The sequence below is a fragment of the Cervus elaphus genome, chromosome 8, assembly GCF_910594005.1.
Source record: "Cervus elaphus chromosome 8, mCerEla1.1, whole genome shotgun sequence".
In the NCBI taxonomy this organism is placed as follows: Eukaryota; Metazoa; Chordata; class Mammalia; order Artiodactyla; family Cervidae; genus Cervus; species Cervus elaphus.
This window is the reverse complement of record NC_057822.1, coordinates 30,699,432-30,714,529: the sequence shown is the minus strand read 5'-3', so window position 1 is coordinate 30,714,529 and position 15,098 is coordinate 30,699,432. Positions and strand designations below refer to the sequence as shown.

Below are 15,098 nucleotides of genomic sequence, written 5' to 3'. Positions count from 1 at the left end.
CTGTTTCATTGATCAGTGTGGAGGTTAAGAAAGGTGATCTTACTAACAAGTATTGGAGAGGCTGTGGATAAATTAGAACTCTCATGCTTTGCTATTGAGAAAGTAAAATGGTACAGACACTGTGAAAGATTATGGTGGTTCCTCAAAAAATTAAACACAGAATTACAGTATGATCCAATAATTCCACTTCTGGGTATGCACCCAAAAGAATTTAAATCAGGGACTCAAGCAAATATTTGTATACCCACGTTCATAGCAGCATCACTCACATTGGCCAAAAGTTGGAAGCAACCCAAATGCCTGCTGACAGAAGAATGAATAAACAAAATGTTATTTATACATACAATAGAATGTTATTCAGCTTTAAAAAGGAAGGAAATTCTAACACATGCTACAACATGGATGAACTTTGAGGGTCTTGGGCTAAGTGAAGTCAGCCAGTCACAAAAAGACAAATATTGTATGATTCCCTTAATACGAGGTACCTAGTATAGTCTCATTCACAGAGACAGAAAGTAGAAAGGTGGGTTTCAGGGGCTGCGAAGGGTAGGAGGGAGTTACCGTGTAAGGGACATGGAGTTCTAGTTTGGGAAGATGAAAAGTCCTGGAGGTGGATGGTGATGATGGCTGCCCAACAATGCGAATGCATTTAGCTACCACTGAACTGACACTTAAATATGGTTAAAATGGCAAATTTTATGTTATTTATATTTTACCATGATTTTTTTAAAAGGTGATCATACATCCCAGCTTGTCTAGAGCAGTTTCAATTTATATCTTTGGCCTGGCATACTCGGTGGCTCAGTGGTAAAGAATCCGCCTGCCAGTGTAGGAGACTCAAGAGACACGGGTTTGATCCCTGGGTCGGGAAGATCCCCTGGAGTAGGAAATGGCAACCCACTGCAGTATTCTTGCCTGGAAAATTGCATGGACTGAGGAGCCTGGTAGGCTATATTCCGTGGGGTCACAGTCAGACACGACTGAGCACACATGTATATACATACTCAATATTAGGAAACTTCTTTCTTCTTCTTCCTTTTTTTAATTTTTTGGCCACGGCACGCAGCATGCCGGATCTTATGTTTCCCGACCTGGGATCGACCCTCGGTTCCTGCACTGGAAGCGCAGAGTCTTAACCACTGGACCAGCAGAGAAGTCCTCCATCTTTCCTCTTAGTGAAGACCTTGTGATCGTGTCCCAGATTGGACAATAAACAGGAAGAGCTCCCTGAGGTCAAATAACTACCTATTCAGTGTCATCTCCGTGTCGGCAGAGGTATGACTCTCATCCCCAGCTGTCTAATTCCAAAACAGCATGCTTTTCACCACCTCACATCCTACGGAATATCTAATGATTTTCCCTTTGCCTGCTTCATTTTCTGTCTCAGCGGCTTACACAGAGTTTTGATGTGCTACCTACTTGCTAAGAAACACGTAAAACCTTAATGCTAATATCCAAAATGCTTAGATTTTTTTTTTTAAAGTCAGGGGTGGGCAAAGAGTAGAAAAGAACATTACAGACAGACAGACAATGTCTTCTGGTGGAGCCCAGCAGATCTTTTGTACCCAGAATGGTGCCCGAGGTGTTAGAAGTTCCCCAGGCAGCAGCGCCTGGAGGCTGCTGCATGCACTGCACACCACAGGTTTGCAGTTTTGTTCGTCTCTCAGTCGTGTCCGACTCTTTGTGACCCCACAGACTGCAGCCCACGAGGCTCCTCTCTCCATGGGATTCTCCAGGCAAGAATACTGGAGTGAGTTGCCATTCCCTTCTCCAGGAGATCTTCCTGACCCAGGGATCAAACCCAGGTCCGACACACTGCAGGCAAATTCTTTACTGTCTGGGCCACCAGGGAGGCGGATACTAAACAAATACCAACGTCATCCACTCTGTGATTCAGCTGGTGCAGGGCGAGGAACAGTTGACAAATACTCAGCCCAGGGCAGCTGCTTTGGCCAGAAGTCAACACCCATTTGGCTTCCCTGGTGGCTCAGATGCTAAAGCATCTGTCTGCAATGCAGGAGACCCAGGTTCGATCCCTGGGTTGGGAAGATGCCCTGGAGAAGGAAATGGCAGCCCACTCCAGTTCTCTTGCCTGGAAAATCCCATGGATGGAGGAGCCTGGAAGGCTACAGTCCATGGGGTCGCAAAGAGTCGGACACGACTGAATGACTTCTTCACTTCACTTCAACACCCATTTGTTAACACCCATTCACTTTATCTTTGACCAAAAAGATCCCACTGAAGCTCTTTCTAAGCTCAAGAGAGAGATGTGGACAAGTGTTTCTGTTCATACAGGCTTCCAGGTCACACACACAGGCTGAACTATGATCCCAATTGCCCCACTCTCAATGCCTTGGACAGATGGCCGAAAGTCTCTGATCTTATGTGTCAAAACCCCTTCTTCATAGGGTTCCTGTGAGGCTTGAGTTTTTGTCTGGAGCACACACATTAAGAAGGGCACTTGTGCTCAGCACCCAGCATGATCCTGCATAAATATTATTACCTAGAACACAGAGGGTAAGACAACTTAATTCTCAGATCCTAATGAGTGTTTTTATTCTCTCCCCCTCCAACCCAAACAGTCACTAGTAAAGTCAAATAAAGAATGCTTGCATGCCTGGATGGGAGGGGAGTTTGGGGGTGAATGGATACATGCATACCTATGGCTGAGTCCCTTCAATGTTCACCTGAAACTACCACAACATTGTTCATTAATCGGCTATACCCTAATACAAAATAAAAAGTTAAAAAAAAAAAAAAGAATGCTTACATTCAACAATCTGGATCATCCGCATCCTAAACAAAGAGGCCTTTTGAGAAGCCCAGAATTATCTAGAGAATCGCTTCCATTTTCCACTGTTATTTTGCTCCTTGACGCTTGGCTTAAAACTTACAGTCCTATCACCAACTGTAGCCAGTGTTCACCCACTTATACAGAAGTCAGAGGGCCTGACCAGAGCAAGCCCCACGCATCAAGTGAAGACTTGGAGGGAGTCATGCAGAGCCCAGCCAGAACATCCCACCTCCAAGCGCTTCCAAGTGATGTGGCTGGTACCCCATCAACTCAACCCTCTCTCCACCTCCTCACATCCTCCGACCACACATTCCAGTTAACTCTGTTTTGTCCCTTCTTTTAATATGACAGGCTGAGCTTATAATCCAGACACTTCAAACAAACCCCTGGGAACATCTGTCGCTCTTTTAAACATTTTATAGGGACTGTTTACAATGCCTGGCAACACTCTGCCAGCAGGGAGTCCTGAGGCACAGGAAGAACAAACAAATTGCAAACAGGAACATTTTATGTTTTTGCCTGTAAAGTTTTGAAAAATAGTAACATACAGCCACTCCCTGGGGCTCAGCAGAGGGAGATGTTCAAGTTTTCACAGGATCCCTTGAGCCACATAGTATCTGGTGTTCAGGTGGCTCCTGCCAGTGCATAAACACTACTTCAGTCAGTGATAGAAGCTCATCATCAGAACGAGGTACATTTCCGAGCATGTAATTATTTAATAGCTTTAAAAACAAGCCTAGCATGTCTATTACCAATGGTACCAAATAAACATTACCTATTTTGAACCAAAATAGTCCTTAATAGCATTTATAAGAACAGTTTGATTCTCAGCACTCACATTCTTAATCAAAAATGTAAGTATTTTTGAAGAGAGTAAAAATCTTAAAGCCATGCACAGACTCCTAAAAGATCTATTACTGAACCATTGGAAGAGGCACCAAATAGCAAGACAAGAGAACACTAAACACCGAAGGGCTGAGAAGAAACAAGATGAAGAATCTTGGAGCTAATAAAACCAAAACACTTGGTTGGAGTCTTAACCAGCTGTACTCAGCATATAGATCCATAATGTGGAAAAGGTGGATTTTGACAGAGACCACTTTCTGAACTTTGGTCACAATCCCCAAACCAAACACAGTTCTTATCCCACTGATGTGAGACTGCCTTTCACATCACTGGTTTCAAAAAGTCACAGAAACAGACTTTGGATAGATTCCGCCCATGCATTTTGAAATCTTCATGGAATCACAGACAATATCTAGTCCTCTCTTACAACTTCAATCATGGTGCTCACTACATTTTACATTTCTAGAGTCACAAAGTCCAGATTCAGATCCTGGCTCCATATTTCAACGATGTGGCCTTGAACAAGTTGATTCAAAAAGAAATAATAATGGCATACACCTCACAGCTGTTGTGTAGAGGACTTAATGTATGTCAAGCAGCTCACCAGTGCTTGGCACAGTTTTCATAATTATCTCGGAGGGCAGGGTCAGTCAGTATGATTAGAATTATTTATACAAAACAAATAAATAAGGTGCAGTGCTATTTCATTAACCATTATTAGGCCCCCTAGAATACAGAGTGTTATATGAAGTATACAGCTAGGTTAATGAGAATGAATATAAGGACAATGATTTATTGACATAATTTGATGGTTGTTTACTACTTAAAAAAATTTTTTTGGTGGTTTGGAATGTGGGGTGTTAGTTCCCCAACCAGGGGTTGAACACACACCCCCTCCATTCAAAGCACACTGGGCCGCCAGGGAAGTCCCTATTATTTCTTCAGTTCATTTCAGTCACTCAGTCGTGTCCGACTCTTTGCGGCCCCATGAATCGCAGCACGCCAGGCCTCCCTGTCCATCACCAACTCCTGGAGTCCACCCAAACTCATGTCCATCGTGTGGGTGATGCCATCCAGCCATCTCATCCTCTGTCGTCCCCTTCTCCTCCTGCCCCCAATCCTTCCCAGCATTAGGGTCTTTTCTAATGAGTCAACTCTTCATATGAGGTGGCCAAAGTATTGGACTTTCAGCTTCAATATCAGTCCTTCCAATGAACACCCAGGACTGATCTCCTTTAGGATGGACTGGTTGGATCTCCTTGCAGTCTAAGGGACTCTCAAGAGTCTTCTCCAACACCACAGTTCAAAAGCATCAGTTTTTCGGCGCTCAGCTTTCTTTCACAGTCCAACTCTCACATCCATACATGACTACTGGAAAAACCATAGCCTTGACTAGACGGACCTTTGTTGGCAAAGTAACGTCTCTGCTTTTTAATATGCTATCTAAGTTGGTCATAACTTTCCTTCCAAGGAGTAAGTGTCTTTTAATTTCATGGCTGCAATCACCATCTGCAGTGATTTTGGAGCCCAAAAAAATAAAGTCTGACACTGTTTCCCCATCTATTTCCCATGAAGTGATGGGACCAGATGCCATGATCTTAGTTTTCTGAATTAGTTAAGCATAAAATATTTTCCAAAATGAAAGACAAGAGCAAAATTTTTCCAGTACTTGGAGGTCTGTAAATGTGTCAGTTCTTCTGCTGTCTTCAAGCTTTTGAAGGCTTGTGTAAATGAAAGTGTATTGTGTAAGAATTAAATAATGTTACTATTTTATTTTCTGACACTGCAAGTAACTTTAAATTCAGGCCATGTTTCATTATTTGCCCTCCTATATATCGTCTTTTCTGATTTTTTTCCAGTTTGGGACAACACTGCAAATTTAGCCTTAACTATACTCATAGCCCTTCTCCTACCAGCTCCAGATTCAATGAGGGAATGTAGGTGATACACACACTGTTTTGAAATTACTCTTCAATTTCCAGAGAATTCCAAGTACAGACGTTCCTAGGTTTTTCACGCTATTGCTGCTCAAGGAAAAACATAATGTTCAATTTTCCTTAATGCCTTGCTGGAGTTTCTAAATCTTCCTCATGCAAAAGTATCTAGGATTCCTTATTCCTTAGGAGGTGGAATCTGTTTTTCTCTCAAGAAACGAAAATCCTCTATTTTATTAAAAGTTGTGCCAATTTTATCCTGCATGAAAAAGAAAATAAGCAATAGATACACCCACCACCAGCTTTTTACTTCTACCTTCTAAATTCACAGTTAGTTCATTTTTCAATCCTATTGAACAAAATAACAATAATATTGAGTAGTAGTAGTCTGTATTCTTGCCTGGAGAATCCCAGGGACAGAGGAGCCCGCTGGGCTGCCGTCTATAGGGTCACAGAGTCGGACACGACTGAAGCGACTCAGCAGCAGCAGCAGTCTGTATCGTAAACATTAAGTATATAGCCCATAAACATATTTTGTTTAGCTGACACATGTTTAATGTGAGCTATCATTTACTAATCTGAACATTTTATATGTAAATTTAGGGTTTTAGTTTCTCTTAAAAAGCCAGTTCTGGCACTTCCAGATCCACAGTTCTCAGCATGGCAAATAGCTATCTGGAGATCAGCAGCTGCTCCTCTTAAACACTGTGTGAATTTCCAGTGTTAATTCTGCACCCTAAAGTGTTTTTCCTTGGTTCTTCCAGAAAGGAAGCACTAAGACAATTCCTACATTTTAAATACACATGGACTCTTTGATCCAGTAATTCTACACCTGAAAAAACAACAAAAGATCATACAAGTATATACGGATACCCATTGAGGCACTGCTTCTGCTCCTAACAACAAAAAACCTGAATCAACCTAAATAATAATAGGGACTGTCTGAATAAATGATGGGAAATCCAAGCAAGAGAACAGAGAGCCCCTCAAAACAATAAGGGAAATCTACTCATCTCATACACTAGTAAAGTACTGTTCAAAATTCTCCAAGCCAGGCTTCAGCAATATGTGAACTGTGAACTTCCAGATGTTCAAGCTGGTTTTAGAAAAGGCAGAGGAACCAGAGATCAAATTGCCAACATCCGCTGTATCATCAAAAAAGCAAGCGAGTTCCAGAAAAACATCTATTTCTGCTTTATTGCCTATGCCAAAGCCTTTGACTGTGTAGATCACAATAAACCGTGGAAAATTCTTAAAGAGATGGGAATACCAGACCATCTGACCTGTCTCTTGAGAAACCTGTATGCAGGTTAGGAAGCAACAGTTAGAACTGGACATGGAACAACAGACTGGTTCCAAATAGGAAAAGGAGTATGTCAAGGCTGTATATTGTCAACCTGCTTATTTAACTTATATGCAGAGTACATCATGAGAAACGCTGGGCTGGAAGAAGCACAAGTTGGAATCAAGATTGCCGGGAGAAATATCAGTAACCTCAGATATGCAGATGACACCACCCTTATGGCAGAAAGTGAAGAGGAACTAAAAAGCCTCTTGATGAAAGTGAAGGAGGAGAGTGAAAAAGTTGGCTTAAAGCTCAACATTAAGAAAACTAAGATCATGGCATCTGGTCTCATCACTTCATGGGAAATAGATGGGGAAACAGTGGAAACAGTGTCAGACTTTATTTTTTGGGGCTCCAAAATCACTGCAGGTGGTGACTGCAGCCATGAAATTAAAAGACGCTTACTCCTTGGAAGGAAAGTTATGACCAATCTAGATAGCATATTTAAAAGCAGAGACATTACTTTGCCAATAAAGGTCCGTCTCGTCAAGGCTATGGTTTTTCTAGTGGTCATGTATGAATGTGAGAGTTAGACTGTGAAGAAGGCTGAGGGCCGAAGAATTGATGCTTTTGTACTGTGGTGTTGGAGAAGACTCTTGAGAATCCCTTGGACTGCAAGGAGATCCAACCAGTCCATCCTAAAGGAGATCAGTCCTGGGTGTTCATTGGAAGGACTGATGCTGAAGCTGAAAGTCCAATACTTTGGCCACCTCATGTAAAGTATTGACTCATTAGAAAAGGCCCTAATGCTGGGAAGGATTGGGGGCAGGAGGAGAAGGGGACGACAGAGGATGAGATGGCTGGATGGCATCACTGACTCGATGGTCATGAGTCTGATCAAACTCCGGGAGTTAGTGATGTACAGGGAGGCCTGGCATGCTGCGATTCACGGGGTCGCAAAGAGTTGGACACGACTGAGCGAGTGAACTGAACTGAACACATGGTGAGATGGAAATATGTCCAATATATATTATTAAATGGAAAAAAAGCAAAGTACAGAATGATATGTAACATATGATCCAATCTGTGGGGAGAATGATACTAGGAAAGATTGAGGGTAAGAGGAGAAGGGGGCAACAGAGGATAAGATGGTTGGATGGCATCACTGACTCAATGGATTTGAGTTTAAGCAAACTCAGGGAGATAGTGAAGGACAGGGAAGCCTGGCGTGCTGCAGTTCACAGGGTTGCAAAGAGTCAGACACGACTTAACTGAACAACAATACTTTTATATGCGTGTCATACTTTTGGTAGAAAACAAACTTTTTTTAACTACGTGTATATACATTGTTGCCTGGAGAATTCCATGGACAGAGGAACCTGGTGGGCTATAGCCCATGGGTCGCAAAGAGTTGGACATGACAGAGCAACTAACACTTTCACTTTCTTTTTCATATATTATGTATGTATGTATGTATAGACGCTGCTGCTTAGTCACTTCAGTTGTGTCCGACTCCATGCGACCCTATGGACTGCAGCCTTCCGGGCTCCTCTGTCCATGGGATTCTCTAGACGACAATACTAGAGTGGGTTGCCATGTCCTCCTCCAGGGGATCTTCCCGACCCAGGGATCAAACACAGGTCTCCTGCATTGCAGGCAGATTCTTCACCACTGAGCCACCAGGGAAACCCATATACCTTAAAATACATACTTTATAAAACACCTTTATATGTATACGGCTTCCCTGTGGCTCAGCTGATGAAGAATCCCTGCAGGAGACCTGCAATGCAGGAGACCTGGGTTCAATCCCTTGATTGGAAAGATCCCCTGGAGAAGGGAAAGGCTACCCACTCCAGTATTCTGGCTTGGAGAATTCCATGGACTCTACAGTCCATGGGGTCACAAAGAGTCGGCCACGATTGAGCGACTTTCACTTTATGTGTATATATGTATGTAAACATATAGATACAGTGTGTTAGTCACTTCAGTCATGTTTGACTCTTTGCAATCCCATGAGCTATAGCCTGCCAGACTCCTCTGTCCATGGACTTCTCCAGGCAAGAATACTGGAGTGTATAGCTATTCCCTTCTCCAGGGAATTTTCTGATGAAGGGATTGAACCCACGTCTCCTGCACTGCCAGCAGACTCTTTACCATCTGAGCCACCAGGAAATATATTTATATATATGTTTTACACCTAAAAAGAAGGAAGCACTATGAACAGACATTTCACACCATTTCATCATCATCATCACATCGTCACATCTCCATGTTGCTGACCTGATGGCCTGTCCTGGTTGCAAGGTTTCTTTCTCTAGAGTTAAACTTGACTTTACTCTTAGGCAAGGAGAAGAAACAGCCTTCTGGAAGGCCCTTCACACAGGCCCAAGAGCAGCACAGAATGACACAATAGCCTCTTTGGAAGCTGTGCTTATTCAGGGCGATGTGCAGCTCACACTGCCTCCTCCACTGATTCTTCAATAGCAAAGGCAAACAGGGCAGAGAAGCTGGAGCTGCTCTGAGAGGGCTGCCAGGCCCCGTGCAAACACCCTTCAAGCCCCTTTCCGAGTTGGCATGAGACCCTGTGCGGGGAGAGAGAGGAGAGTACTACACGTTTCATTTCCCTATTACAGTCACAGCTTTGAGCAGGGTCGGGAAAGAAAAGGAAAAGAAAAAGAACGGGTTCCATTCTCACCAGCAGAAACCCTAACTGGTCAGCTCAATACAGTAGGGTAAGGACTATCTCTTCCCATTAAAGGAAAAACTAGGTCATGCATGCATTCCCATCCATATGCTCAGGAGGGGCAGCCAGGACAGCTGTTCCTGGCCTAAGCAGCCTGTATGATGTCTTTTGAACGTTACCAGTGGAGGAGGGGATTGCAGTGGGGATAAGGGAAGCCGGGGTAGCAGGTGCAGGGCCACTAGTAGGATGTTGGTGGTGGTGGTTTAGTTGCTAAGTCAACTCCAACTCTTTTGTGACCCCATGGTCTGTAGCCCGCCAGTTCCTCTGTCTATGGGATTTTCCAGGCAAAAATACCAGAGTGGGTTGCCATTTCCTTCCCCTAGTCTTTGAGTTAAGCCCTGTGACCAATATTTTGTAGAAGTGGTCCTCAGCAGGACCCCACTGCCAAGAAACGATGCTCATCAAAGCCACTGGGGGAACTCTTCAGCTACCCTTCCCCCAGGTCTTAAGAACCACAGGCAACTGTGATTCCTTACTTCTAAGTCTACCTCTATCCCCCTAAGGTACCCCAGGTCACACTAGAATAAAAGGACTGGGACACGTGGCTCTTCTAAGAGTTAATGGGACTTCCCTGGTGGTCCAGTGGTTACAACTCCTCACTTCCACTGCAGGGGGTGGGGGACTGATCTCTGCGCTGGGGAGCTGAGACCCCACAAGTCATGTGACCAAAAAAAAAAAAAAAGTTATCATATCCTGCTACAGCATGTTTTGGAGAAAAAACAATTAATAATCAAAAATATAAAGAAACCTACATAAGAAACAGACCTCCCTTGCCATAACTACCCCATACACACACACTCTGGTACTTTACTTCAAAGCAAGAGCCTGGCATTTTAAATGTCCCTATTCTTCTCAATTACTATAATATACAAAGGAACACATAAAGTCATATCTAATATAGGTATCTACTCAGAACTAACAGTTGAACACAGAGATAAGAAAACTTAGGCTGTATTATATGGAAAAAGACACCCATAATACAACATTATACTGAATTGTTATAGTATATAATACTACTTTTGAAAAAAAAGAGAAAATAAAATATGATCCCTTTTGCTGTTTTCTCTTCATTTATGAGGTCATCTCCTTTTCAATAGTCTAGTGTTCCTGTATCAATAACTTTGATTAAAAGTCCATTAAGAGTGATTTCAAGCCTTATCACACAAATCATCTCAAATACTCCAGATACATTATTTGACCAATAAGCACAATTCAAGAAGGTAAAACAGGAAAAAAAAAAAAAAACAATTTAGGCTCCATTAATTCAAAACTGGGGATGACGCAAAGTACCCTCCAACCTTCAGTCTGAACGTTGAACTGCGGCTTGCCAAACAACTGGAAAGATTAGACACGGGCTGGTTACGCTATTTAAGACCATAAAGTATCTTCATGATCTGAGCAGCACTGCCTTGCTGTTCCCATACAGTTGTAACTTATATCATTAAAGCAACAAGTAGAAATCAGTCTTATCTGTGTATTAAGCAGGTACACCAAGACCAGCTATAATTTGTGACTAGATGCTGCTAAAAGACCTGCCCTTCATGTCACACGTATCATGCTTCATTCTTTTCTCTACTTCAAGCTGTTCTTCCCTGTCATGGCTCTCTTTTGCTGTGCATTACCATCGGCTCATAGCATGATCTCAAAAGCTGCTTACCTCTGAATCTTTGGCCTGCTGATTACGAACGACGATCAGGTTGTACAGGATCCTGTCGTCGTCTGCCTCAGTATGGGACACGTCGTGAGGCATACTCCACAAATTCTTTTCATCATCCCTCGCCAGCGTGGCTCCAAACGAAGAATATGGATTGCTACCACTATGGGATAAAAAAAAAGGGGGGTATAAGGGCTTTGTAATACATATTACATATGATACATACATCAGGCTTCCCTGGTGGCTCGGTGGTAAAGAATCCACCTGTCAATGCAGGAGACATGAGTCTGATCTCTGGTCCGGGAGGATACACATGTCGCAAAGCAACTAAACCCAAGAGCCGCAACTATGGAGCCTGTGCTGTAGAGCCCATGCTCTGCGGCAAGAGGAGCCGTGCACCAGGAGAGTATCCCTGACTTCCACAACTAGAGAAAAGCTGTGCCGCAACAAAGACCCAAAATAACTAACTAAACATATACATACACCACATGTAAGTTACATATAAATCAAAATGTGTTACATATTACATAATGTAGTGATAGCTTGTGGTGAACAGTGCCACCAGTGGATTCCTGGTCTCCAAAGGAGAAGATTTAACTCTGGGACCAAAGACAGGTCTCAGTCACTCAGAGCTTTGTGCACAGAATTTTATTTAAAGGGACAGGACAAAGAAAGCTTCCGACATAGACATCAGAAGGGGGTGGAAAGAGTACCTGCCTCACTAGTTTAGTGGGGCCTTATATACTTTTCTGCTAGCTGCTGAGAACAGAAAAAAAATACCTCAAGGCTGTGAGAATTTTGCCCAGACCATTTCCCATAACATACATCCTAGGATGACATCAGCATGAGATTAGCCAGAAAAAACAGGTTAACCCAGAGCTCAAGGCTGCGGAAGTTTTTATCCAGACTTTCTCCTATAACATACATCCAAAGCTCAAAAAAAGGCAGGTCCTTGAACAAGAGATACTGCTGCTTATAAGGCCTACTTGTCTAAGGTAAAAGAATGTGAAAAAGAAAGAATGTTTACCTCTTCCTTAAAGGGGGTCTTAGGCTTGGACTTCTTATCAACCTGCCTGTTAACTCTCCTTAATGCTTGCTCCTTGGAAGAAAAGCTATAACCAACCTAGACAGCATATTAAAAAGCAGAGACATTACTTTGCCAACAAAGGTCAGTCTAGTCAAAGTTATGGTTTTTCCATTAGTCATGTATGGACATGAGAGTTGGACCATAAAGAAAGCTGAGCGCCAAAGAAATTATGCTTTTGAACTGCGGTGTTGGAGATGACTCTTGAGAGTCCCTTGGACTGCAAGTTCAAACCAGTCAATCCTAAAGGAAATCAGTCTTGAATATTCATTGGAAGGACTGGTGCTGAAGCTGAAACTCCAGTACTTTGGTCACCTGATGTGGAGAACTGACTCACTGGAGAAGATCCTGATGTTGGGAAAAATTGAAGGCAGGAGGAGAAGGGAATGAGAGAGGATGAGATGGTTGGATGGCATCACCGACTCAATGGACATGAGTTTGAGCAAGCTCCAGGAGCTGGTGATGGACAGGAAAGCCTGGCGTGCTGCAGTCCATGGGATGGCAAAGAGTCGGACACGACTGAGTGACTGAACTGAATGAACTGAAGTTAACTCTCTCAGTAACATATAATAGTTGTGTGGAAGGCTTCACCCGTTGTGGATCAAGGGTTCTAGAGCACAGTGGCGCTAGTGGTAAAGAACTCGCCTGCCAATGCAGGAGACTAACAGATGGGGGTTCGATCCCTGGGTCAGGAAGACCCCCTGGAGGAGGGCACGGCAACCCACTCTAGTATTCTTGCCTGGAAAATTCCATGGACAGAGGAGCCTGGTGGGTTGCAGTCCACAGGGTCGCAAAGAGTCAGTGACTTAGCATGCACACACAACATATAAATATATATTCCAAGGAAAAGAATCTGCGCTGTTTTTAATAATGAAGCATAACACAGCATAACAATTAAAAAATCACTTTTAGAACAACAGAGGACAGCTAAAATAGGATACCTGGCAGAGGTAATATTACCATGTTAAACATGAAATTTATCATGAATACCCTGGCAGCTAAGACAAAAAAAAAGGGGGGGGGGGTTCCAATGAGGAATAGAATTCTCGTGTGATTAAAAGAAGCAAACAATTAATATGAAGAGATGAAATTTTTACTGGTTCTGAATTCAAGGAAATAGAGTGAATTCAAAGTACAATGGTATGTATTATCAATCAAATTCCTTAGAAGAAAATTAAGTAATAAACATGCACATCTGAATACTTACACACACATCTGAATACTTTTAATAAGCAGTACTGGATGTTGAGTAAGGATTTCATGAGCCATAAAGGTAAAGGATTTACCCTTTATGAGGCAGTATCTATGTTCACAAGGAGCTGAGTGGCAGACTGTCATACCTAGGACATGCTTATGCAAAGACCTGGTTAACTTCTGTGGGACTGGTCAGGTCGGGTCACGCTGGGGTCATCTCCTTCATCTGACGTTAATAATATGTACAAGTCCCTGACTCTACATTACTCACAGGGCTTATAAAATTGTGAGCAACACAGACGTGGTCCCTATCCTTGGACCTTGGAGTCTAAGGAGCGACAGAGTAATGAATGATCACATGACAATATAATTAAAAACAGTGATAAGTGCTATAAAGGGGGAACTCAGGGAGCTGTGAGAGGTAGTGGGGGTAGGCATCAGGTAGGCATTGTGAAAAAGGGATTTAAATGAGCTTTAAGCTGAAAGACAAGAAACAAGAGTTCCAAACAAAGGAAATGGCATGTTCAAAGGCCCTGGGGTCGACTGAAGCAGAGCAAAGGTAGGAAAAGAAGGGGGATGTTGGCTAGTGAGTGCAAGAGAAGCTGAGGTGGCAGTGGGGGCCAGATAATCTTGGCTCCGTAGGCCATGTTTTCTAACATTCTTTAGAAATGTGGTCTTTATTCCTAGGAGCTAGGTAAGGTGCAGAATGCCTTAAAGCAGGACTGTAATGTGACATGAACAATATTACACCTTTAAAGATTTTTCTGGCTAACTTATACAAAAAAACTAAGAACATGGCATCTGATCCCACCACTCCATGGCAAATACAGGGGGAAAGGTGGAAACAGTGACCGATTTTCTTTTCTTGGGCTCCAAAATCACTGCAGATAGTAACTCTAGCCACGAAATTAAAAGACGCTTGCTCCTTGGAAGAAAAGCTATGACAAACCTAGACAATATATTAAAAAACAGAGATATTACTTTGCCAACGAAAGTCAGTATAGTCAAAGCTAGGTATGGTCTTTCCAGTAGTCATGTATGGATGTGAGAGTTGAACCATAAAAAAGGCTGAGCGCCGAAGAATTGATGTTTTTGAACTGTGGTGTTGGAGAAGACTCTTGAGAGTCCCTCGGACTGCAAGGAGATCAAACCAGTCAATCCTAAAGGAAACCAATCCTGAATATTCACTGGAAGGACTGATGCCGAAGCTGAAGCTCCAGTACTTTGACCACCTGATGTGGAGAGCTGACTCACTGGAAAAGACCCTGATGCTGGGAAAAGGAAAAGGAAAAGGGGGTGGCAGAGGATGAGATGGTTAGATAGCATCACCAACTCAATGGACAGGACTTTGAGCAAACTCTGGGAGACAGTGGAGGACACAGAAGCCTGGCATGCTGCAGTCCACGGGGTCGAAAAGAGTCAGACACAACTCAGAGACTGAACAATGACAACAGCAAAGAATACTCAAATTCACAGAGTCAGAAAGTACACTGGGGACTTTCCTGGTGGTCCACTGGCTAAGAATCCCGGCTCTCAATTCAGGGGACCCAGGTTCTATCCCTGG

General features: G+C 43.1%; 1 protein-coding gene across 1 annotated transcript in view; it reads right to left on the bottom strand.

Moving 5' to 3' along the window:
- The window catches only part of MREG (melanoregulin), a 68,696-nt gene that overhangs the window by 37,853 nt on the left and 15,745 nt on the right, over positions 1-15,098 (bottom strand). Inside the window, exon 2 of the mRNA XM_043910117.1 lies at positions 11,260-11,419. Within this exon, the coding sequence (XP_043766052.1) occupies positions 11,260-11,419 (160 nt within the window). The remainder of the gene's footprint in view (positions 1-11,259; positions 11,420-15,098) is intronic.